The sequence below is a fragment of the Scyliorhinus canicula genome, chromosome 2 (genome assembly GCF_902713615.1).
Source record: "Scyliorhinus canicula chromosome 2, sScyCan1.1, whole genome shotgun sequence".
NCBI lineage: Eukaryota > Metazoa > Chordata > Chondrichthyes > Carcharhiniformes > Scyliorhinidae > Scyliorhinus > Scyliorhinus canicula.
The window spans coordinates 169,246,979-169,274,060 of NC_052147.1; the positions used below are offsets into that span (position 1 = coordinate 169,246,979).

The window sequence follows — 27,082 nt, forward strand, 5'->3', positions numbered from 1 at the left end:
AGCAGACAGCGCAATAGTTTGTCTCATTCAAAAGGTGAATCTTCTGACAATGTAGGAAGTGTCAACCAGTTTACACACTGAAATGGGGTTTGAAGTCATGACCTGCCTGACCTTAGAGCGTTACAGCTGAGCCAACCTGGAACCTCAGCTGTACAAAAAATTTCACTAGGACAAAGATGTATGTGCATGTGTCCATAAAAACAAATTTAAATTCAAACAAACAATCCAAAATTGTGTTCAGCTCCTTTCCTGGTTTTGTAAAATGTTGCCAGAAGCTGTTTGCAAATTGGTTGCAGCAAGTACGTTCTGTGTTTTCAAAACCAGTACCTTCTTAATGTGTGGAGATGAAATTGTATATCTTGTTTTCCTACAGGTGAACCTCACATAGATGGAGAACCTGGGGATCTGAAATTCAGAATAAAGGTTTTAAAGTAAGAAATTATTTGATTTACTTCTCTTTCTAAGACTATTGCCCAAGGGGTGAATCTCCTTTTTTGTCAAAGATAGTATTTTTCCTTTTCATACAAAAATAGTCAAGAAGCTCCAGTGATAGAGAGTTGGACTTGCCACCCCTAAGCCTGAAACTTTCCATTCAAGATTCAAAAAGACTTTGCTGAATTGATGCCGGTCTCACTGCATCTCTAGATGAACCATTGCATGACATTTTGGAGAAACAATTTAGTAAACTATCATGTTGTAGGAACCTCCAAGGCTTTTGTATATAATCCTTAACCAGAATTAATTATTCACCTGAGGAAGGAGCAGTGCTCCGAAAGCTCGTGTTTGAAACAAACCTGTTGGACTTTAACCTGGTGTTGTAAGACTTCTTACAGAATTAATTAGCCAGTATAATGAACTGTACAGCAAGTATTCACACTAAATGTTATACGAATGTATTGATATATGTCCAACAATTGTCTGTTATAACACTAGCTTCAAGTGAGTATGTTGATGGTTCAACTTTGTATCTATTTATTTCTTCTGAAATAATCATTTGCGGATTGCTAATGTAATCTCCTTATCTTGGATTGCTCGACAAGGTGAGCACATAATATTTTCTCTTTTTAAAAAAAAAACGAATTCATCGCCCATGGCATTGCATGTGAATAGTGTAGAATCTGAAGCACTCTCGTGATGTTTAGTTTTAAAATTAAGATGCTTTTCATGTTACTTGCCTCTTTAAGTCACTACTGCAGTGCTTTGAATAGGCCCATTCTGAGGTTAATTACTACAACATTCATTTATGTAGCACCATCAAATTAGTAACACCATTAAACTTAAAACGAGGAAAACAACAGCAGATTGGGAGAGTGGGAAGGCGAATAACCCAACGGCATGGTCAAAAAGTCTTAAGTGGACAAATGGGGAGGGTCATGTGATGTGAGCGGCTGCGTTTCCGCAAGCTCTGGCTCTGGTTATTTTTCAATCCTTTATTTTGTCCTAATGCACATCTCATGATTTATCTTTTTTGGGGATATATGTCTTATACCATGTCCATGGATGATCCTGGGTGGAGTTTGGGGATGAGAAGCCGAGTTAAATCAGAAAGAATCCTTGTTTGATTGAGGCGGTCTGAGGTAGCAGGGGTGGGGCCCAGCTTGCAGTGGCAGTTTTGCTGATGAGCGGGCCTACACATCGGTGGTGCTGCTGACATTGGGTTGATGGCTGCCATTGCGAATTATGTTTTGGTTGATGATCTCTGCTCTGTAGTGCAAGCTTTTGGTGCTCACTTTGAACTGTGAAATATCCTTGAGAAAATAGTGGAAGTGCAAATGAGAATCCTGGTTTTGGATAGAGCACTTTCCCTGGTGGGGTCTTGCCATGGGTCCTTAGAAATCCTGCATGGTGCATCGTTTATCCTGACTGACCCGAGAAGTAGGGGCCAGATGAAGAGTGTTCTTGAGTGTCTCTTGTGAGGAGTGGCAGGCGGGTTCTCACCTGAGTTTGAGAATTTGGTGCCATGCTTTTGCAATCTTGATTTTGAAGGCGTTTCAAGTTCGACGGAGCACATTGTACCCAGTCTTCAAGGCATGGGGTCGGTCGGAGGCCCCGATTAGTGGCCTTATACTGTCCTGTCCTCTGTTCATCCTGAGGAGTTGGAGGTGGCTAGTCATGTTGAGTCACCCCCCCGCCCCCGCCCCCAGCCTATGTTCCTTCCTGTTGGAGTGATGGAGCTTTGATCGATGGATATTTTGGGAGATCCTGAAGGTTGCTTGACGAACAGACTTTGGCCTTTCCAAGCTACATTGGTGGTGTCATTATTCTGCAGTTCATCAATAGTCCTTTACTTTATTCCCGCACGATTGTACTGTTGATTTCATGTTGTTGTCTTTTCTCCTGACATGGGTGTGCGATGTTTCCCCCCCCCCCCCCCCTCCAAGACATCCAATTAATGGGTGTCCTGACGAGTTGTCTTCTCTCTTGTGGGGTCTTCTTGGTTGAGGCAGATATGGTTTTTCTAGTGTTGGTGGGGCTGGCTCGCTGCCCTGGTCATAGTTCAGTGAGGCGTGACTCCAACTGGGTGGTAGGTCTTGGCTTGTGCTGGATGTCCTGACTCCTTTGTGTAAGATTGTGTTGGACGAGGCCAGGTCCAGTGCTATGACTGGTATCCTGTTTCCCCCTTATGCTTGGGACGTCCCTTCTCAAAGGCATTCATTAGGCACCTCCTGAGAGGCTGAGTTTTGATGTGTTACGAGTATCCTTGGTTAATTGACGCGTTCGTACATGAGGTGTGGGTTGAGTTGGGTTTGGCAATGTGGTTGATATCCTACTGACACCCTTACGGTTGGAACGTTCCCTTGTCTGAATGAGCAGCTTTTTCTCTTCTTTTATATGGTGATGAGCATCGCTGGAGAAATATGGACCTGTGGTTATACCCTGGTCCTTTTTGTCCTGTGCCCTTCTGCTCGTGGTTGTTTTCCCATGTTCTTTTATACTATCTTGATTATGTTGTTTGGTGACCATACTGACTATAATCTAGCTGCTCGTCCTCTCGGTATAAATATGTGGAATGATGATCGTACTGTGCCTGAGGTTGGGGCTATGTTGAGACTTGTGGTGTGTATATATAAAATATCCTCCTACAACTGGGGTTCTCGGGAATTTACTTTATATTTTTTCTTTTTTTTGTTATGGGGTTAAAGAATCCTTGATTGGTTCCCGCAGGGGTAAAAATGGATCTGGTATCCGAGGGGAGGAGGTTATAGTGCGTCATTGGTGCATCTGGTGTTGCTGGAATTGAGGGAGATATGTAGTGGTGCACAGCTGAACATGGGGTGAAGAACGTATCCTGAATTCTCATGGTTGTTGCGAGCAATTGCTGTGTGGGGAGATGTGCATTTTTTTTTACCATGTTTTCATGGCTATATCCTTTTCTTGTTCTCTGGTGGGTGTAAATATACCAAATTGAGTCGAATAGCGGTATTGAGTCAGCATTTTTGCTGTTCTCCTATCTCCTTCACCCATATATGTTGAGACATTTTTGCTGAGCTGTAACATTCCTGTGGTTTTGCATTATTTGTTAAAATTACTTTTGGGGGGGGGGGGGGTGAAAGAAGTGGGCAGATAGTTGAAGTGAAGAGTTTAGAAAGAGCCTGAGCATGGGGCTGAGATAGCTGAGGACTCTTTTATAATAATAATCATAATCTTTATTGTCACAAGTAGGCTTACATTAACACTGCAATGAAGTTATTGTGAAAGACAGGATATAAGAGCAACTCCTGACTGGGCTGAAACAATTAGCAATGATGGAGTATGGCAGCTGATTGAGGCCAGAGGAGTTTTGCATGAGTTGGTATTTGAAGCTCGGGAGACTGAGAAATGTATTCACCAGATTGAGAACGGATGTGACGAAGATGTGTATGCAGGTTTCTGCACCAGGCCTACAGAAGAGAAAGAAGTAGGTGATGTCGGTGATCTTTAGCATCGCTATGAATTCATTTATGAATTAATTTTGGCTATGAAATCATTTAGAATACTAACTTTGTGCAATATCATTAGGTCAGAAGGTGAAAGCATTGAGGGAGGACTAGGGAATAGGGACAGTATGGCTCTGAGGAAGAGCAGACAGAGAGATGTTACTGAAAACAGCGGGTCTGGTGGCCTGAAGTGCATATGTTTTAATGCAAGAAGTATTACGGGTAAGGCAGATGAACTTAGAGCTTGGATTAGTACTTGGAACTATAATGTTGTTGCCATTACAGAGACCTGGTTGAGGGAAGGACAGGATTGGCAGCTAAATGTTCCAGGATTTAGATGTTTCAGGCGGGATAGAGGGGGGATGTAAAAGGGGTGGCGGAGTTGCGCTACTGGTTAGGGAGAATATCACAGCTGTACTACAGGAGGACACCTCAGAGGGCAGCAAGGCTGTATGGGTAGAGATCAGGAATAAGAAGGGTACAGTCACAATGTTGGGGGTTTACTACAGGCCAGCGGGAGGTAGAGGAGCAGATAGGTAGACAGATTTTGGAAACAAGTAAAAACAACAGGGTTGTGATGGGAGACTTCAACTTCCCCAATATTGACTGGGACTCACTTAGTGCTAGGGGCTTGGACGGGGCCGAGTTTGTAAGGAGCATCCAGGAGGGCTTCTTAAAACAATATGTAGGTAGTCCAATTAGGGAAGGGGCTGCACTGGACCTGGTATTGGAGAATGAGGTGGTAGAAGTGGAAGCCCGGCCAGGTGGTAGAAGTTTCAGTAGGGGAGCATTTTGGGAACAGTGACCACAATTCAGTAAGTTTTAAAGTGCTGGTGGAGAAGGATAAGAGTGGTCCTCGGGTGAATGTGCTAAATTGAGGGAAGGCTAATTATAACAATATTAGGCAGGAACTGAAGAACCTAGATTGGGGGCGGATGTTTGAGGGTAAATCAACATCTGACATGTGGGAGGCTTCCAAATGTCAGTTGAAAGGAATTCAGGACCGGCATGTTCCTGTGCGGAAGAAGGATAAATACGGCAAATTTCGGAAACCTTGGATAACGAGAGATATTGTAGGCCTCTTCAAAAAGAAAAAGGAGGCATTTGTCAAGGTGAGAAGGCTGGGAACAGACGAAACCTGTGTGGAATATAAGGAAAGTAGGAAGGAGCTTAAGCAAGGAGTCAGGAGGGCTAAAAGGGGTCATGCAAAATCATTGGCAAATAGGGCTAAGGAAAATCCCACGGCTTTTTGCACGTACATAAAAAGGAAGAAGGTAGCCAGGGAAAGGGTTGGCCCACTGAAGGATAGGCAAGGGAATCTGTGTGGAGCCAGTGGAAATGGGTGGGGTACTAAATGAATACTTTGCATCAGTATTCACCAAAGAGAAGGAATTGGTGGATGTTGAGTCTGGTGAAGGGTGTGCAGATAGCCTGGGTCACATTGAGATCCAAAAAGACGAGGTGTTGGGCGTCTTGAAAAATATTAAGGCAGATAAGTCCCCAGGGCCTGATGGGATCTACCCCAGAATATTGAAGGAGGCTAGAGAGGAAATTGCTGAGGCCTTGACAGAAATCTTTGCACCCTCACTGTCTTCAGGTGATGTCCCGGAGGACTGGAGACTAGCCAATGTTGTTCCTTTTTTTTTAAAGAAGGGTAGCAAGGATAATCCAGGGAACTACAGGCCGGTGAGCCTTACGTCAGTGGTAGGGAAATTGCCGGAGAGAATTCTCCGAGACAGGATCTACTCCCATTTGGAAGCAAATGGACGTATTAGTGAGAGGAACATGGTTTTGTGAAGGGGAGGTCGTGTCTCACTAGTTTTTCGAAGAGGTCACAAAGATGATTGTTGCAGGTAGGGCAGTGGATGTCGTCTATATAGACTTCAGTAAGGCCTTTGACAAGGTCCCTCATGGCAGACTGGTACAAAAGGTGAAGTCACACGGGATCGGGTGAGATGGCAAGATGGATACAGAACTGGCTAGGTCACAGAAGGCAGAGAGTAGCAATGGAAGGGTGCTTTTCTAATTGGAGGGCTGTGACTAGTGGTGTTCCGCAGGGATCAGTGCTGGGACCTTTGCTGTTCGTAGTATATATAAATGATTTGCAGGAAATTGTAACTGGTCTGATTAGTAAGTTTGCAGACGACACAAAGGTAGGTGGAATTGCGGATAGCGATGAGGTCTGTCAGAGGTACAGCAGGGTTTAGATCGTTTGGAGACTTGGGCGGAGAGATTTCAGATGGAGTTTAATCCGGACAAATGTGAGGTAATGCATTTTGGAAGGTCTAATGCAGGTAGGGAATATACAGTGAATGGTAGAACCCTCAAGTGTATTGACATAGAGAAATACAGCACAGAACAGGCCCTTCGGCCCATGATGTTGTGCCGAACTTGTGTCCTAGGTTAATCATAGATCATAGAATTTTGACACTAAGGGCAATTTATCATGGCCAATCCACCCAATCTGCACATCTTTGGACTGTGGGAGGAAACCGGAGCACCCGGAGGAAACCCACGCACACACGGGGAGGATGTGCAGACTACAGTCAGAGAGATCTAGGTGTACAGGTCCACAGGTCACTGAAAGGGGCAACACAGGTGGAGAAGGTCGTCAAGAAGGCATACGGCATGTTTGCCTTCATTGGCCGGGGCATTGAGTATAAGAATTGGCAAGTCATGTTGCAGCTGTATAGAACCTTAGTTAGGCAACACTTGGAGTATAGTGTTTAATTCTAGTCGCCACACTACCAGAAGAATGTGGAGACTTTAGAGAGGGTGCAGAAGAAATTTACCAGGATGTTGCCTGGTATGGAGGGCATTAGCTGTGAGGAGCGGTTGAATAATCTGTTTGTTCTCACTGGAACAACGGAAGTTGAGGGGTGACCTGATAGAGGTCCATAAGATTGAGGGGCATAGACAGAGTGGATAGTCAGAGGCTTTTCCCCACGGTAGAGGGGTCAATTATTAGGGGGCATAGGTTTAAGGTGCGAGGGGCAAGGTTTAGAGGAGATGTACGAGGCAAGTTTTTTTACACGGAGTAGTGGGTGCCTGGAACTCGCTGCCGGAGGAGGTGGTGGAAACAGGGACGATAGTGACATTTAAGGTAGTGCTCTTCAAAGTCGGGGGCGCGTGTCGGGAGGGTCGCGGAGCCGTCCTTCGCGGCGCTCCCGATCGCGCAAATACCCGCGCAGCAGCCAGCTTTTAATAACGCCAGCTGCAAGCAGCCTTTAAAATGGCGGGGAATATGTAAAAAAAATTTGTCCGCATTGCGCATGGGTGGACAATCATCGGCGCACATGCACAAAACTATGCGCATGCACGCCGATGATCGGGCACGCATGCGCAGTGCTGCTGCTATTTTTTTAAACGGTCGCAGCTTTTTGTTTCAAGTTCGGAGGGGGGGTTCATTTTATTAATTTTATTTTTTTTTACAAGTTCGGGAGGGTTTATTTGATAAAATTTTACAGGAAAAAAATGCAGAACTTTGGACAGAAGGAGACTCCATACTTTCCGACACAGGAAAGCTTCACCTTTATCCAACAGGTTCCATTGGAGGAGCATGTACGAGGGCCAAAGGGACCCAAAACCATTTCCTCCATTTTTATCAGCAGCAAACAAGGTAAGAGAAAATGGTGGGTCGCTCAGGTCGGTCGGCGTGGGTCACGAAGGTCGGCCGGGTTGGGTCCCGAAGGTTGGCCGGTTGGTAAAAATGGGTCCCCGGAAAAAAAGTTTGAAGAACACTAATTTAAGGGGCATCTTGGCAAATACATGAATAGGATGGAAATAGAGGGATACAGCCCAGGAAGTATAGAGGATTTTAGTTTAGACGGGCAGCATGGTCGGCACAGGCTTGGTGGGCCGAAGGGCCTGTTCCTATGCTGTACTTTTCTTTGTTCTTGACTTTACCATTTTGAATTGTCGAAGTTCTGACTCACTGAAGTGACTTAACTAAAGAAGGTATAATGATAAAGACATGGCAGAAAACTTGGAAATTTACTGAACTGTGAAGAAGCTGATAACAAAAGGTAGTGGTCATAACGATGATGTAAACAGGCTTTTGAAACATGCAGCCAGGTTATTATGCCAAATTCTGGGATGTCGAAGCCTTTGAAAGGATGAAGAGAAGATTTGGGAAAAATTCTCCAAAGGCCCTGCCGGCAGGTTCAATGACGGTGGGGGGTTTGGCAGAAGTGTAAATTCAGGCTAGCACAAATTTCCTGTGGTACCTTCCACTATTGTCCACCATGGTGTATTGGGAAACCTGCTGAATTCTGGTGTGAAACTGATTTACATCTGACTAATGGGATGAAGATGTAGACCCGACGGGAATATTCCACCGACGCCAAATTCTCCGCGGCGCCAATGCAAAAACACGGCAGTCTTAAACATGGCTGGAACAACTTGGTGGGCAAATGTTAGGACTCAACTGAACAATGTCTGGTGCTGACTCCAGAGTTTGGAATGGAGGCCGCAGCAACCGTGGTCCCCGTAACACCGCATCAGTGGATGGGAGGAACATTTACAGGATGATCTTCCAGATTTAGTGTCATTGAGGAGGTCCATCTACCAGCCTCGGAATGTTCCTGGAGGAGGTCAATTTTCTTCAATAGTGGGTAAGCCATGTTTTGCCTTTTCAATATGGTGCCCTGGTACGACAGCTTGCCCACCACGGAATATGGTGCAAAACACCCAGTTGCATAATTAATGAGGTTGGCATCAGAAGATATGATGTGGTTTCCTGCTGGCATCCATAGCAGGAAACACTCCCATGTTCCAGCCTGCCCACAGGACATGGTCTCAGATGGGAGAATTCCACCCACTAAAGAGATTAGGGAACTGACAGACTAAAGAAACTAAGGACGTTTTCCTCCAGGTTGAGAGGTTGTGGGTGGAGAAGATATAATTGAGATGCTCAATATTATGAGGTGTTTTAATAATAGAAGGGGAGGTGTGCCTGTTCCACTGGCAGGGGAGTCGGTAATCAGGGGCTGGAAAATCTGCTGGCGGGATGCTCCATTTTTCCGGCGTGGGGCTGCCCCACAATGGGAAACCCCTTTGACCAGCCGGTGAAACGGAGCATCTCGCAGGCGTCCTGAAACAGAAATGTGGTGCAGCGGGGCGGAGAATCCAGCCCCAGATGTCATAGACTTTTAAAAAATAAATTTAGAATACCCAATTCATTTTTTCCAATTAAGGGGCAATTTAGCGTGGCCAATCCACCTACCCTGCATATCTTGGGGTTGTGGGTGTGAAACTGACGCAAACACAGAGAGAATGTGCAAACTCCACACAGACAGTGACCAGGGCCGGGACCCCAAACTTCTCCCCCAACTCCTACAAACTTGCAAACCGCCCTTCGAAAAACATGTCCTTCAACTCCATCACTCCTAACTCCAAAACCTCTCGTCCATCCTCTGGCTCAAACTTGTGCTTCCCTCGGATCGGCATCAACTTCGACCCCGCCCCCACCTAAAGTGCTGCCGAAATTGTCTCCATATTTTCAGCGTGGCCACCGCCACAGGAGTCCCGAAAATGTCCCGGGAGCAAACAGAAGCGGCACCATTGCCAGCGCACACTACGCGACTCCTTGCAGCCTGCCTCCATTCTCACCCAGAAAGCCTGTCTCCCTGCTCCAACCCTGCACCTTCTCCTTGCTCACCGTCCAATAATAGTATGACCGGTTCGGAAGGACCAAGCCCCCTCCCCCCCCCCCCAACTGTCACCCTCTCTGAAGTACCGACCTTCTAATCCTTGCCACCTTACCTACCCATACAAATAACAAAACCAACCTTTATAAACCCCCATAAAGAACGATTTTGGCAAAAAAAGACCGGTAAACACTCCAAAACCGTGACAAAATGTTCATCTTAACCCCCAGCACCCGACCTGCCAACGATGGGGGAAGACTATCCCACCTTGATAGATCTGCCTTGACCCTGCCCACTAGAAAGTTCAATTTACGCAGCTGGGCTCAATCCCGAGCCACCTGCACTCCCACATATCTGAAGTGGTTGTTGCCACCCAGAACGGAATCCCCCCCCCCCCCCCCCAGCTCCTGGAGAAGACACTCTCAAAACATTCACTTTTCACCAAATTTAACTTTGAGCCTGAAAAAGCCACAAATCTCTTGAGCAGTCCCATTTATATCCCCCACTGTAGAGCCCGGATTAAAGATATACAGTAACAAATCATCAGCATACAGGGTACCATATGCTCCACATCCCGCCCCCACTCACTAGCCCCCTCCATTTATCCAAGTACCTCAGCGCTATGGCTAAGGGCTCTACAGCCAGCACAAACAGAAGGCGGGACAGAGAGCATCCCTTCTTGTTCCTCTCTGCAATGGAAAGTACCCTGAATTTATCTAATTTGTGCGCACACACGCTATCGGATCCTTGTACAAGTTTCACCCATGCCACAAACTTAGGTTCTACCCCAAACTTCTCCAACACCGCAAACAAATAGCTCCACTCCATACGCCTTATCTGCATTCAGACCCACCATCACCTCGAACTCTCTCCCTTCTGCTGGAGAAAGCATCACATTCAACAGATGCCACACATTTGATGACAATTGTCTGCCTTTTACGAACCCTGTCTGATCTTCCCCAATCACTTTTTCGGGAGGCGCTCCTCCAAACCAAGCAGCAGCACCTTCACCAATATCTTGGCATCCACATTCAACAATGATATAGGCCTATACGACCCACACTCCACTGAGTTCTCGTCTTTCTTTTTTTAAAATAATTTTTATTCAAATTTTCACAAAATATCAATAACAGAAAATACTAAGAACAGAAAGAACAAACCCCCCGCCCCCCCACCATGTATACAAAAAAGAAGAAATAAATTAACGCCCGTCATTAGCAAAGAACAAATATACACGTCCCTTCCCTTCAGCCCAAAACAAAGAGACACCCCCCCCCCCCGCCCGGTTGCTGCTGCTGCTGGCCTTTTTCTACCGTTCTGCCAGGAAATCTAAGAATGGTTGCCACCTCCTGAAGAACCCCTGCACTGATCCCGTTACGGCAAATTTCACCCTCTCCAATTTAATAAACCCCGCCATATCGTTGACCCAGGCCTCCATGCTTGGGGGCCTCGCATCCTTCCACTGAAGAAGAATCCTCCGCCGGGCTACTAGGGACGCAAAGGCCAGAATGCCGGCCTCTTTCGCCTCCTGCACTCCCGGCTCCTCTGCAACCCCAAATATTGCGAGCCCCCAGCCCGGTTTGACCCAGGATCCTACCACCCTCGACACCATCCTTGCTACGCCCTTCCAGAATTTCCCCAGCGCTGGGCATGCCCAGAACATATGGGTATGGTTTGCTGGGCTCCCTGAGCACCTAATACACCTGTCCTCACTCCCAATGGTCCCGGTCATGTGAGCCCTATGCAGCACCTTAAACTGTATGAGGCTAAGCCTCGCACAAGAAGAGGAGGAGTTCACCCTTCGTAGGGCGTCCGCCCACGTCCCCCCTCAATTTCCTTGCCCAGCTCCTCCTCCCATTTACCTTTCAGCTCCTCCACCGAGGCCTCGTCTACCTCCTGCAGCACTTGGTACGTTGCCGAGATCCTCCCCTCTCCAACCCACACCCCGAGAGCACCCTGTCCTGAACCCCACGCGGTGGCAGCAGAGGGAACCCCGCCACCTGCCGCCTGACAAACGCCCTTACCTGCATGTACCTAAAGGTGTTCCCCGGGGGGAGCCCGAACTTCCCTTCCAGCTCACCCAGGCTCGCAAACTTCCCGTCTACAAACGGGTCCCTCAATCTCCTAACAACTGCCCTGTGCCAACTCAGGAACCCGCCATCAATTCTCCCCGGGACAAACCGGTGATTCCCCCGTATCGGGGACCCCATCGAGGCCCCCACCTCCCCCCTGTGCCGTCTCCATTGCCCCCAAATTTTGAGTATAGCCGCCACACCCGGGCACGTGCTATACCTCGTTGGAGGGAGCGGCAGCGGCGCCCTTACCAGCACCTCCAGGCTCGTGCCCACACAGGATGCCATCTCCATCCTCTTCCATGCTGCCCCTTCCCTGTCCATTACCCACTTACGCCCCATCGCTGCGTTGGCAGCCCAATAATACCCACAGAGGTTGGGCAGCGCCAGCCCCCCCCCAAACCCTGCCCCGCTCCAAGAACACCCTTCTCACCCTTGGGGTCCCGTGCGCCCACACAAACCCCGTAATGCTCCTGTTAACCCGCCTGAAAAAGGCCTTCGGAATAAGGATGGGGAGGCACTGGAACCGGAACAGAAATCTCGGGAGCACCGTCAACTTGACTGATTGCACCCTACCCGCCAGAGACAGCGGCAACCTGTCCCATCTCTTGAACTCCTCCTCCATTTGCTCCACCAGCCTTGTGAGGTTAAGCTTATGCAAGGCACCCCAGCTCCTGGCCACCTGGATCCCCAAGTACTTGAAGCTCCTCTCCGCCCTTTTTAGTGGGAGCCTACCAATCCCCCCCTCCTGGTCCCCCGGGTGTACAACGAACAGCTCGCTCTTCCTCAAGTTGAGCTTGTACCCTGAGAAATCCCCAAATTCCCTGAGAATCCTCATCACCTCCGGCATTCCCCCCACCGGGTCCGCCACGTATAACAATAAGTCATCCGCATAGAGCGACACTAGGTGTTCCTCCCCACCCCGCACCAGCCCCCTCCAGTTCCCCGACTCCCTCAGCGCAATGGCCAGGGGTTCAATTGCCAGCACAAAAAGCAGGAGGGACAAGGGACACCTCTGCCTCGTCCGTCGGTATAACCGAAAATACTCCGACCTCCTATTCGTGGCCACACTCGCCATCGGGGCCTCATATAACAGCCTCACCCACCTGACAAATCCCTCCCCAAACCCGAACCTTTCTAGCACCTCCCACAAGTACCCCCACTCAACCCTATCAATGGCCTTCTCCGCGTCCAACGCCACCACTATCTCCGCCTCCCCTTCTACTACCGGCCTCATTATAACATTCAAGAGCACAGTAGCACAGTGGTTAGCATAATTGCTTCACAGCTCCAGGGTCCCAGGTTCGATTCCGGCTTGGATCACTGTGCGGAGTCTGCACATGTATCCCCGTGCGTGCGTGGGTTTCCTCCGGGTGCTCCGGTTTCCTCCCACAGTCCAAAGATGTGCAGGTTAGGTGGATTGGCCATGATAAATTGTCCTTAGTGTCCAAAATTGCCCTTAGTGTTGGGTGGGGTTACTGGGTTATGGGGATAGGGTGGAGGTGTTGACCTTGGGTAGGGTGCTCTTTCCAAGAGCCGGTGCAGACTCGATGGGCTGAATGCCCTCCTTCTGCACTGTAAATTCTATGAAAAGCCTCCGTATGTTAGTGTTCAGCTGCCTCCCCTTTACGAACCCCGTTTGATCCTCGTGGATAACCTGCGGCACACAGTCCTCTATCCTCGTAGCTAAAATCTTCGCCAACAGCTTGGCGTCTACATTTAAGAGTGAGATCGGCCTGTATGACCCACACTGTAGGGGATCCTTGTCCCGCTTAAGGATCAAGGAAATCAGCGCCCGAAACATCGTCGGAGGCAGAGCCCCCCCTTCCCTTGCCCCGTTGAAGGTCCTAACCAACAGGGGGCCCAACAGGTCTGCATACATCTTACAAAGTTCGACCGGGAACCCATCCAGCCCCAGCGCCTTCCCCGACTGCATGCTCCCTATCCCTTTGACCAGCTCCTCCAGCTCAATCGGCGCCCCCAGTCCCTCCACCTGTCCCTCCTCCACCATTGGGAATCTCAACCGGTCCAAAAAGTGCCCCCCCCCCCCCCCCCCCCCCCCTCCGCTGGGGGTTCGGACCGATACAGTTCCTCATAAAAGTCCCTGAAGACCCCATTAATGTCTACCCCACTTCGCACCACGTTTCCTCCCCTATCCTTAACTCCACCAATCTCCCTGGCCGCATCCCGCTTGCGGAGCTGGTGCGCCAGCATCCTGCTTGCCTTCTCCCTATATTCATACACCGCTTCCTGTGCCTTCCTCCACTGAGCATCAGCCTTTCTGGTGGCCAACAAGTTGAACTCAGCCTGGAGACTACGCCGCTCCCTCAGCAATCCCTCCTCCGGAGCCTCCGCGTATCTCCTGTCCACCCTCACCATCTGCCCCACCAGTCTCTCCCTCTCTCTCTGCTCTCTCCTCTCCCTGTGGGCTTGGATGGAGATCAACTCCCCCCTAACCACCGCCTTCAGCGCCTCCCAGACCGTCCCCATTCGGATCTCCCCGTTGTCATTGGCCTCCAGGTATTTCTCGATACATCCTCGAACCCGCCCGCCCACCTCCTCGTCCGCCAGCAGCCCCACCTCCAAGCGCCAAAGCGGGCGCTGGTCTCTCTCCTCCCCCAGCTCAAGGTCCACCCAGTGCGGGGCGTGGTCAGAAATGGCTATCGCCGAATACTCAGCATCCTCCACCCTTGCAATCAGCGCCCTACTCATAATGAAAAAATCAATCCGGGAATAGGCCTTATGCACATGGGAGAAGTATGAAAATTCCCTGGCCCTCGGCCTCGCAAACCTCCATGGATCCACCCCTCCCATCTGGTCCATAAACCCCCTCAACACCTTAGCCGCTGCTGGCCTCCTACCCGTCCTGGATCTGGATCGATCCAGTGGCGAATCCAGCACCGTGTTGAAATCCCCCTCTACATGCTCCAGCTCCTTCTCGGCCATTCCAGCAGCAACCCGGTACCCCCCTCCACCCCAAGCCCCCCCCCCCCCCCCCAAAGCTAGGGCCCCCCCAGCTGCGTAACCCCTTCCATTGTACTTCCGTAAGTCTGCCGACTCCTGACCCCGGCTGCTCCCGCCACCCCAATGACCCTCCCCAGTGCAGCACATCCACCGCGCCCACCCCCCCCAACCCCCAGTGCCGGCCCCGCCCACTGCTCCTCCAGCGCGGGAGAGAAGCCCGCGCTTCCATCCCGAGCCCCGCGCCCCCCCCCCCCCCCCCCCCCCCCCCGACACAACACGCGGGAAAAGACAGGCACATGACCCAACAGGACCGCGAACCACTCTCAAACTCTCAACCAGTGAAAAAAAACAGACGTGACAAAACGCCCAAGTAAACAGATAACAGTCCCAAAAAGCAAAACAGCAAAAAGACGACATCAAATAGAACCGATAAAAGCGAAAGGATACCAAGGAGGACAGAGCCTCCGGTCTGTATACATGTTCCCCAGTCCTCAGTTCAAGTCCAGCTTCTCTGCCTGGACGAAAGCCCAGGCCTCCACCGGAGAGTCAAAGTAGAGGTGGCGGTCCTTATAAGTGACCCAGAGGCGTGCCGGCTGTAACAGGCCAAACGTGACCCCCTTCTTGTGAAGCACTGCCTTCGTCCGATTAAAACCAGCCCTTCTCTTTGCCACCTCCGCACTCCAGTCCTGGTAGATCCTGATCTCCGCATTCTCCCACTTACTACTCCTCTCCTTCTTAGCCCATCTCAGCACACACTCACGGTCGACAAAGCGGTGAAAGCGGACCAGCACCGTCCGAGGCGGCTCGTTTGGCTTGGGTTTCCTCAGCAGCACCCGATGGGCACCCTCCAGCTCCATGGGTCCCTGGAACGACTCCGTGTCCATTAGTGAGTTCAGCATCATAGACACAAAGGCCCCCAAATCCGAACCTTCCAGCCCCTCTGGGAGGTCTAGAATCTGCAGGTTCTTCCGACGGGCGCGGTTCTCCATCTCCTCCACCCTCGCTGACCACTTCTTGTGGAGCGCCTCATGCGACTCCACCTTCACTGCCAGGCCCAGGAGTTCGTCCTCTCTCTCCGAGGCCTTTTGCCGAAGCTCTCGGATCTCCGCCCCCTGAGCCGTCTGGTCGCCATGAGCTTGTCCAGGGAGGCCTTAAGCGCTTCCAGGATCTCTGCCTTCAGCTCCCTGAAGCAGCTCCTGCTGCTCCCGTGCCCACTGCTGCCACGCTGCTGATTCCCCGCCCACTACCATCTTGCCTTTCCTGCCTCGCACCTTTCTCCGCTCCAAAGCCGATTTTTTGACCGCTCCGCTCCTGGTCCAGGCCATCCACCGGTGGAGAATCTTAGAGGAAGTGTTCCCACACGGGGAAAAGTCCAACCAGTACCGCTATGGGCCCTTAAAAGAGCCCAAAAGACCGAAAATAGCGGGAGCTACCGAACGTGCGGCTTAGCTCCGCATCACCGCAACCGGAAGTCTCGTTCTTGTCTTTCTTAAGCAACAATGAAATGGATGCCTGTCCCTTGTCTCTGGCAGTGTCCCCTTAGTCACTGCATCCTCAAACATCTTTACCAACAGTGGCGCCACCTGACCCATAAACCGTTTATAAACCAGGAAACCATCTGGCCCTGGTGTCTTACCTGTCTGCATTTTCCCTATCGCTACAACACTATTTCCACCTCCACTGGCTCCTCCAAACTGTCCTCTTTTTTACTTCAGGACACTCCAATTCCCCCAAAAACTCCCTCATTTCTGACTCATTCTCTGGAGGCTCTGACTTATACAAATTCTTATGGAACTCCTCAAATGCCGTGTTTACCTGCTCTGGTGTCACCACCAGCTCGCCTGCCCCATTCCAACAAGAACAATCTCTCACAACCGCCTGCCAACAGAGCTGGCCCACCAACAAATGGCTGGCCTTCTCCCCATACTCATTTATGGCCCCCTCGCCTGCCTCAACTGCCAAACTGCCTTTCCCGTGGACACACAAGTCATACCTCGCCTGTAGAACCTTCCTTCTCGCCAGAAGTTCCGGAGTCAGATCCTCTACATACCTTCCATCTACCCCAAAATCTCCTCTAGCAACTGCTGCTGCTCCTCTCTTGCCTCTTGTCCACCTGAGCCTCAAACGAGATGACCTCGCTCCTCACTACTGCTTTCAACACTTCCCATACTACTAACGGCGAAACCTCCCCATTCCCTGAGCCCTATGTAATTCTCAAGCACCTTTCCCATTTTGGTTTAGAAATTTGGGACCCCCAACAACCCCACGTCCAACCTCCACACAGGCCTCTGAGCTGGTCCCTTCTCCAGGACCACATCCACCCAATGTGGAGCATTGTCCGAGAAAACAATCTCAGAATATTCTGCCTTCCTCACCCCAACCAACAGGGTCATTCCCATAATAATAAAAATCAATCCTTGAATACACGTTGTGTACTGGCGAAAAGAACATGTACTCCCTATCGCGCAGGTGCAGAAAGTGCCACAGGTCCATCCCTCCCATCTCCCTCATAAACAAAGGGAACAACTTTGCCCCCCACCAGAGGGTAGTCAGTGAACGTTGCTTGGATCTTCCATCTTCAGATCCAACACTGTACTCGAGTACCCCTCCCCCCACCCCCTCCTCATATTAACTGGTGCGTTTCCAAGTTTGGTTAAAAATAAATAAAATAAAATAAATGATCGTCTTCATATATCCTACGTTGTCCCAATTTGGGGGTATATATGTTAACCAACACCATCAACCTCCGCTCCAAAGAACCCATTACTACAACGTCCCTACCCCCCCCCCCCCCCCCCCAAAACCCCAATCAGCCTTCATCTTCTCCATCTGCAATCTCACCCTATTACCCACTATAATTGTTACACCCCCGGGTGCTACCTCCCAGGCTCTACCTTCAAAGCCCGAGTGGAACACCTGACTCACCCAGCCCTTCTGAAGCCTCATCTGGTCCTTCACCCTCAGGTGGGTCTCTTGCAACAGTACCACATCAGCTCTCAAGCTCTTCAAATACGAGAAAATCTTTGCTCGCTTCACTGCCCCCAGCCCTCGCATATTCCACATTACCATCTGGATCGGGGGTCTCTATTTCTCCTCGTCCATCCCCCGCCCCTCCTATCAGTCATAACCGCTACTTCTACCCCTGCCCAACAGGCGGGACCCAGCCCTGCCCTTGTCACGGTCACCCCCCCTTCCAGAAACTCCACAGCCACTTCCTCTGGAAACCACTTCACCCAGTATTGTCCCCATCCCCACCCCCACAATTCACATCTCCCAGGCACATCAAAACCTGACCATTCGAGTTCCAATGATTGCAGCCACTCCCCCCACCTTGCTCCTGTTCAATAGCCAACTTGTGTTTGCTCGCAAGATGGCACCTGCTAGAGCCCCCTTTCACACATCAAAAAAACACCATCAACACTCTCCTCCTCCCACCCAAACCCAACATAGTAACCCTCAAATCCAAAAGAAGCATATCCCAACCAATCACTACAAAGCCCAAACATCCCTTTCCAAATTCAATAAGCAGAGGGAAGAAAGACAAAAAAAAACTATCGAAAAAAGATTAACACCACCCAAGTCCAAACTAATTTCAGTCCCCGTTTCATGAACACCTCCGCCTCCTCAAAGTACCAGTACTTGGAGTTAGGTGTGACCCTCAACTTTGCTGAGTAGACCACCTCAAACCTCATGCTACTTTTATACAACGACGTCTTTGACTGACTAAAGGCCGCCTGCCTTCTCACTAGTTCTGCCATGAGATCCTGGTATATCTGAAGACCAATGCCTCCCCACCTCCCCTCTTGATTCAGCTTCGCCCATCTCCGCTCCTTTTCCTTCACCTGATAGCTGTGGAAACATACTATCACAGCTCTTGGTGGCTCATTCGCCTTTGGTTTTGGCCGGAGTGACCGGTCCAATGCATTGAGCGAGGGGTGCTCGTCCTCCCCATCAACTTCGCGAACATCTCCACAAAATACTGTCAACCTCCAGCCCCACGGGCAATCCCACGATCCTTAAATTCTGCCTTGGTGACCTGTTCTCCAGACCCTCCACTTTGGCTCTCAGCCCTTTTTTACACTTCACCACCATCTGCAACCACTGTCTACATGTCTCCTCCCATCGAGGTGAACTGGTCGCTGTAATGCGACATTGCCTCCTCCACTCCCTTTAACTCCTCTCCTTGCTCCCACACCTCCATCGACGTCTTTGCCAGAGCCTCCTTCATCCACTACTTGAGCGAGGTCTTCATCTCCTTGTGATGCTTGTCCAAGTGTTTGGAAAGTAACTGCTCAAACTCCCCCGCCATCACTTCAGCCAGCTTATCCACTTGGGCACACCTGAAACTGCCATCATTCCTCCCACTGGACTCCCCACTGAACGCACCGGTGGATTCTTTTTCTGGATTTTCACCATCCTTTGGTTGCCTTAGACTTTCCCACAATAATATCAAATTCTCCAAAAAATTGGTGCGAATGACCAAAAGCTTTCGCAGGAGCCACCCAACGTGCGACCTCCACCTTCATGTCTCCACCTGAAGTCCCTAGTTATTTATTCATTAATTGGATGTAGGCATCACAAGGTCAGCATTATTGCCCATCCTTAATTGTCCTTGAAAACGTGGTGAACCACCTACTTAAAGCTCTGCAGTCCATGTGGTAAAGGTATTCCTTGCTGTGAAGTAGGCAGTTGCAGGATTCTGACCTAGTGACGTTAAAAGAACAGTGACATTTCCAAATCAGGACAGTTTTGTGACTTGAAAGAGATACCATATGAAGGTGGTGGTTTTTCCAGGCGCGATTGCTGTCCTTTTCTTTCCAAGCAGTAAAAATCACCAATTTCGGAGATAGAGTTGTAGAAATCTGTTGGAAGGAGAGACTTGAAAACCAAAATGAGAATTTTAAAATCTTTCCGTGTCAGTCAGTGTTTTTCAAAAAATTTTTCCTGGGACCTACTTTTACCAACCATCAGAACATTGGGCCCCATGCCTGCCGATGTTCGCGACCTATGCTGGTCGACCTTAGCAACCCACCTGGCTAACCTTAGTGACACACCATTATTGCTTACCTTTAATGTGGCAGGTGTGCCTGCTTGGTCCTCACAATCTCACTTGTTCTGCCATTCTTTTATTTTTTAAAATTTAGAGTACCCAATTCATTTTTCCCAATTAAGGGGCAATTTAGCGTGGCCAATCCACCTACCCTGCACAACCTTGGGGGCAAAATACACGAAAACATGGGGAGAATGTGCAAAATCCACACGGACAGTGACCCAGAGCCGGGATCAAACCAGGGCACTATGAGGCTGCAGTGTTTTTTTTTTAAATAAATTTAGTGTACCCAATTATCTTTCCAATTAAGGGGCAATTTAGAGTGGCCAATCCACCTAGCTTGCACATTTTTGGGCTGTGGGGGCGAAACCCACGCAAACACGGGGAGAATGTGCAAACTCCACACGGACAGTGACCCAGAGCCGGGATCGAACCTAGGACCTCAGCGCCGTGAGGCCGCAGTGCTAACCCACTGCGCCACCGTGCTGCCCCGAGGCTGCAGTGTTAACCTCTGCGCCACTGCTGCCCTGTTTTTTTTTTTGTCATTCAATGTTGCATTTCTGCTAAGGACTTCAGCTGACGATTTCAGTTCACACAGCATCCTTTGAAAAAAATCAAAAGGTTTGTCCTCAAACTTGCCATGCTTAGTCTTCAAATGCCTTTGAAGATTTGAGGCTTTTTTTCTTTCACTTGTCAGTACTTCCCTGCATATGACACACATGGGCTTTGCATCCTGATTTGCACTGGCACAATTAAAGCCATACCTCAAGAAATCATTTTATACTACTTTGTTCCCGATTTCAGTTTCTTCTTTATTGTTTGTTCACCAGAGGCCATGGAGCTCTGGATCAGCTCACACCAGCACTGCTTTGTACTGCCGTGGACTCTCCTGTGAACCTCTCTCCATCAGATTTAATTGTGAGATCCAGGCTTGTTTGGGTCCTTATTACAGAATAATCCAACTTCAGTTCTTCACACAGTCTTGTTGCTTGCTTGCTGGCAGCTACAAAATGGAAGAATCTCTCCTCTATGATTTTACACCCAAAGCACGGACATACAGGGCACGTGGTGTCAGTGTATTTGATGGGCGCGTGACTTTCTCTTTGCCGCTGCCTCTGACGGAAAGACTCCATCGTTCATATTTAAAGGCTGGTCATGGCCGGCATTCTTTTTTTTTGCTTTGAAACTTTTTTCAATAGCTGATTTTTCCAAGTTTGACTTTTTACTCTGAAAATTAAAGCAATTTCAGTTGAGCATGCGCATCCTTACATTTACACACAAACTTTGTTTTAAATATATTCCCATGTCTTAGAAATTTAAACAAGTATAGAAAAAAGTACAATCTTGTTTTGACTTTACAAACTATGACTTTAGAGGAGATGAAATAACTTGTCAAACACATACAATGTCACAATATTTCTTAATACTGTGTTGCGCTATCCTAACCTCCGTTCTCACCAAAAGCACTTTCTTCCTGATTTCCAGAGAGGCGACACAATGTTATGACTGTAGGTTTCTTCCAGTGTTGACATGTGTTAGCCCTCTAATCTGGCCTTGTTTAATCAGTACTCCTCGCTTACAAACATGGCCTGACCTCCCTCTCACTGTCCAGTAGCTGCACCCACCCCAGTCACAGACTGCTGACCAGTACTTCACTTTGTGGGAGTGCAAGTGGGCATTGTGCCAGCTGTTGAATAGCTTGACCACAGAGCTGCAGGTTGCATACTGCCGATTTGTGGTGGGGGACGAACCGAGCAGGGTGCAGAGTATGATCACTGGTGCGGAGCTCCAAGATAGGGCCACCGTTGTTAGCATTGCGTGCCCACATGAATGCCGGTTAGTCCCTGTCCCCACCCAAGCACGCACGCAGCCTCACTCCGCCTCCTCAAACCCTGCAACCAATTGGGGACTGCCCGCGGCTGGCATTCCTAAAAGCTGGTTGCCGCTGTTGGGGTGATCCTCCCACAATCGGAACGCCACAACTGATCGTTTCGCAACTTTCCCAACACCTGCCTGCGGGTTGCAACCCTGAATTTGAAAAACCCTGGTGTAGATTATCAAGTACAGGGGGTGAGTCAGTAGGACTTGAATGAGTAAGGAGATGGGTAAGGAGTTTTGGATGACAAATTTATGGAGAAAAGAAGTGCAGGCTGGCCGGAAGTGTGTTGGCATAGTCAAGTCTAGAGGTAACATGCATGGTTGAGGGTTTCAACAGCAGGTGAGCTGAAAGGGGGAGAATTGTACATGTCACAGAGGTGGCCTTTAGTGTCAATCCGAACATGTGTTTGAAAGTTCATCTTTGGGTCAAATTTGCAGCAAGGTTTTCAACTGTTTCAGCCTCTGACAATTACCAAGAAGTTATGGAGTTGGCGATGGGCAACAAATGGCTTCGGTCTTCCAAATGTTTTGTTGGAGGAAATCTCTGCTCATCTTGTACAAGATGTTGAATAAGTCGTCTGATAATTTAGCAACAGGAGAAGACTCAAAAAGATGTTCGGGAGGTAAAGGTTGTTGCCATCAAAACATCAGTGAAGGCTTGTACTTCTACCTTGCATTTTCAGATGTTGCAAGGAGCAACATACATTAAGAAATGGGAGAGATTCAAGGACAGATGCTTGGAAACATGAATGATAACAGTGTAGGTGCGGGAAGAAGACAATCCAAATAACTTTCTGACTACAATTAGGTCATAATAATCAGTCTATAGTTCAACGCAGCTGGACAACAATAGAGGGGTTTCGGAGGTGCATGGTGTGGTCAGCCATGTCAAAGTTTGCAGACAAGTTCAAAAAGGATGTGGAGGGATGGCTCACCATTGACATAGTGATGTAGTATGATATATGACACTTGGTAAAAGCAATTTCGACACTGTAACAAGGGTGAAAGCCTGACTGGGGGGATTCAAACATGAAGCTTTGGCAAGTCAGGTGAAAATTCTTGAAGATTTTGGAGTGAAAAGGGAAGTTGGAGATAGGGTGGGTTTTTTTCAAGGATGGTGGGGAAAGTGGTGGGTTTTTGAGATGAGGGGTGATGATGACAAATTTAAAGGAGGAAGGGACAGCACCTGAGAAAGAAAACAGTTAATATCAGCTAACATGGTGACCGGAAGGAAAATTGGTGGTTATCTATTTAATAGGAATAGGAACGAGGGCGAGAAAGTGAGTCTCGTGGACAATATTAGCTTGGAGAAAGCATATGGAGAGATAGGATCTAAACTAGGGAAGAAGCAAGTTCAGGGTTAGAGCTTACTGCTGAAGCATATGGAGAGATAGGATCTAAACTAGGGAAGAAGCAAGTTCAGGGTTAGAGCTTACTGCTGAAGAAGTCCATGAGCTCCTTGCACTTATTGTTGGAGGGTAGAATGGAGGAGACGGGGAGAAGGGTTGAAGAAGATGATTTTTGGTAGAAAAAGGGACCTGGTGTTAGCTTTTCCATCCAGGTTGATCATGGAATAGTGATTGCCTAGTATGGTCTAGAATTTCTTGATACAAAAGCAAACTGAAGCAGAAATTTAAAATAAAAAGAGGAAACGCTGGAAATACTCGGGTCAGGCAGCATCTGTAGATAGAAAATGAGCCTCTACTTGTGTCCTTCCTTTCAGATAGCCCACTGGGCAAAACTTTCTAGCCTAGCCCTGAACTTGCATCTTTCACTCGTTTTTCTCCTATCATCCCTCATGCTCTCTCCAAGCTCATCTTGTCCATGAGACCCACTTTCTCTCCCTCAACTCTATTCACACTGATGTTTCGGGACTGAATTGTTTTTTTTCCAATTAAGGGGCAATTTAGCATGGCCAATCCACCTACCCTGCACATCTTTTGGGTTGTGGGGCTGAAACCCATGCAGACACGGGAACAAGTGGCTGAGGGAGCAGGGAGTTAAGTGGGTGGTGAAGATCAAGGAGAAATGGGAATCAGAATTGGGAGGGGAGATCAATTGGGGAGTATAGAGTGAGGCACTGCAAAGGATAAACGGGACCTCCTTTTGTGCAAGGATGAGCCTCATACAGTTTAAGGTGGTGCACAGGGTGCATATGACTCAGGCAAGAATGAGTGGGTTCTTTCAGGTGGTAGCAGATGAGTATGAGAGGTGTAGGCGGGGGCCAGCGAATCACATGCACATGTTTTGGAATGGGCTGTCAAAGGACTCTCGGCAAGCTGCTGCACTGCATCTTGTAAATGGTGTACACCAGTGCTTCTCAAAGTGTGGTATGCGTACCGGTGCCGGTACGCAAGCCATCGTCTGCCGGTACGTGGAGTGTTTCCAGAAAAGAAAGAGACAGTAATCCTGGATTGGCTTGTTTCGCTCACCGGTCCCTGACACATTGAAAAAAAAAACTGTCGGTCCGCCACATCAGATAGTTTGAGAAGCACTGGTGTACACAACGCATAAGTGATGGAGGGAGTCATTTTTTTAAAATGGTGGATGGGATGCCAACCAATACGTTGCTTTCTCCTGACTGGTGCTGAGCTTCTTGAGTGTGCTTAGAGCTGCACTCGTCCAGGCAAGTAGGATTACTCCATCACCCTCCTAACTTACAGCTTGTAGATGTTGGACAGACTTGGCAGAGTCGGAAGGTAAGTTATTTGCCACAGAATTCTTCCCCTCTGACCTGTTAATGTAGCCACTGTATTTATATGGCAGGTCTCATTGATTTTCTGAACTATGGTGGTCATCAGAACATTAATGGTGAGGGATTGGCAATGGTAAAAACATTAAATGTCATGGGGAAATTTTTGAACTCTTTTGTGGGAGATGGTTATTGCCCTCACTTGTGAAGTGTGAATAATGCTTGCCACTTTTCACTCAAACCTGAATGTTGATCTTGTCTTTGTGCATGCACGGACTGCTTCATTATCTGTCGAGTTGTGAATGGAAATGCATAGTATAATAGTGCGTGAGCATTCCCACTTTTGATCTTGTGATGGAAGGAAGGTCATTATTGAAGCAGATGAAGATGGTTGGGCCTAGGACACAAGAGAAACTCCATATGCAGATGAAATGATTGGCTTGTAACAACCACAGTCATCTCCTTTGTATTGGGTATGATACAGGCCAATGGAGAATTTTCCTTCTGATCCATTGATACCAATTTTATTCGGGCTCCTTGGTGCTGATATCAGTTGAATACTGTCTTGGTTACAAGGAGTCACTCTCGCTTTGCCTTTCCTCGGGAAGTCGGTTCTTTATCTTGAATGGTGTTGAGCTTTTGTGTTCTTGGAGCTGGACTCGACCAGGCAAGTGGGAATGCTCCATCACCCTCCTGACTTGCATCTTGAAGATGGTGGACAGGCTTGGCAGAGTCAGGCGGTGAGTTACTTGCCACAGAATTCTTCCCCTCTGAATTTTTAATGTTGCCACTGTATTTATGTGACAGGTGTAATTCAGTTCTTTTTTTCCAATTAAGCATGGCCAATCTACCTACCCTGCACATTTTTGGCTTGTGTTGGGGTGAGGGAATAGGCCATGGCTATAATGAGGTATGGGGCTGAGTGGTCCTGATGAAACCCAAACTGAGCATTAGTAAGCATGTGCCATGGAAAAAGACTGTTGATGACACCTTCCATCACTTTAATAATTGAGTGTAGACTTGTGGGGGTGTGGTGGTGTAATTGGCCAGTTTTGATTGCTTTCCATTTTCAGGACATACCTGGGCAATTTTTCACTTTGTTGAATGTTGAAGATGTACATGGAACAGCTCAGTTAGAAGCACAGCTAGTTCTGGAGCACTGCCAGGATATCATGGCCCATAGCCTTGCTGTATCCAGTGCTTTTGGCTGTTTTTTATTTAATCAAAACGTTTGGCCCTGCACACGCATGCTGTCATTTGTCGTCATTGAAGATCAGGATGTTCATGGAGGCTGTTACACCCATTAGTTGTTTAACTGTCCATCAGCATTCACAATTGGACATGGCAGGACTTGCAGAGCTTTGATTTGATCCCATGTTTGTGTCATCGCTTTTTTCTCTCTATAATACGCGGCTTCCACTGTTTAGCAAGCATGCTGTCTTGGAGATTGGCCCCCATTTCTAGATATGCCAGCTGCTTTTCTTATGCTCTTTTACACTCACTGATCCATGATTGGTCACCTAGCTTGATGATAATGGTAGAGTGAGGGATATGCAGGTCATGAGCTTACAGATTGTGAGGCTATATAATTCTGCTGGTGGCCCACAGCACATCATGGAGACCCAGTTTTAAACTGTTAGATCTAACACATTTAGTATGGCGGTGCTGCCACAAAACAGGATTGGGGTGGTCCTCAGTGTGACAATAGGATTGTTTCTTTGCAAAGACAGTCTGATGACACAATCTGCCAATATTGTCATGGACTGATGCATCCATGACAGATTGGTGAGGAAGAAATCATGTCACATAGATTTTTTTCTCCCCAACCCACCCCTCCCCCCAAAATGTTTGTTACCATCAGCCACAGGCCCGGTCTGGCATTTACGTTCTTCAGAACTTGGTGAGTAGTGTGCTACTGGGCAACTCGTGGTGGTGGACAACGTCAAAGACTCCCAGTCAGAGTACATTTTGGTATCCTTTCTATCCTCAGCTTCTTCCAAATCAGGTTGAACATGGAGGTGTACATAAGCTGTGGATTTAGTAGGTACTAATCAGCAGTAGGTTTCTTTGACTTGACTATATCCTTAAGGGTGTGAAGTTAATATTGAGGACGCTGAGAGCCACTCTTTCCTGACAGTTTATCACTCTGCCACCTGTGGTGAGTCTTTCCTGCTAGTGTGACAGACCATACCCAGGGATGACAATGGGGGTATGATTCTGAGTATGCGTGAGAGTCTCTATTGATTAATTGTTGCTTCACTAGTCTGTGGGATTGCTCTTCTAATTTTGACACAAGCTGTTAGTTAGGAGGGTTTTGTATGGTTGATTGAGTGTACCTTTATTGTGTCCAAATCAGATACCTACTTCATTGAGGGCAGTTCATCAAATTTAATTTTCAGTTTTTGGTAGTGGCTTGCTAGGTCATTTGAGAGGGCAGTTATAGAGGTTTACAGCATGGAAACAGGCCCTTCAGCCCAACTTGTCCATGCCGCCCAGTTTTTACCATCTAAGCTAGTCCCAATTGCCCGCATTTGGCCCATTTTCTCTATACCCATCTTACTGCACCCATATAGCTGTCCAATTGCTTTGTAAAAGACACAATTGTACCCGGCTCTACTACTGCCTCTGACAGCTATTTCCAGACACTCAACACCCTCTGTGTGAAAACATTGCCCCTCTGGACCCTTTTGTATCCCTCTCCTGTCACCATAAACCTATGCCCTCTAGTTTTAGACTCCTTACCTTTGAGAAAAGGTGTTGACTATCTACCTTATCTATGCCCCTCATTACTTTACAGACCTCTATAAGATCACCCCAAGCCTCCTTATGCCCCAGGGGGAAAAGTCCCAGTCTATTCAGCC

General features: G+C 48.4%; 2 protein-coding genes across 3 annotated transcripts in view; one reads left to right on the top strand and one right to left on the bottom strand.

Moving 5' to 3' along the window:
* tbccd1 (TBCC domain containing 1) overlaps window positions 1-27,082 on the bottom strand; it is a 106,432-nt gene that overhangs the window by 64,391 nt on the left and 14,959 nt on the right. The window lies entirely within an intron of this gene.
* Window positions 1-27,082, top strand: part of dnajb11 (DnaJ heat shock protein family (Hsp40) member B11) — a 59,325-nt gene that overhangs the window by 24,772 nt on the left and 7,471 nt on the right. For both annotated transcript variants that reach the window (XM_038789012.1, XM_038789011.1), the window contains one exon: window positions 374-431. In XM_038789012.1, coding sequence (XP_038644940.1) covers window positions 374-431 — 58 coding nt within the window. The remainder of the gene's footprint in view (window positions 1-373; window positions 432-27,082) is intronic.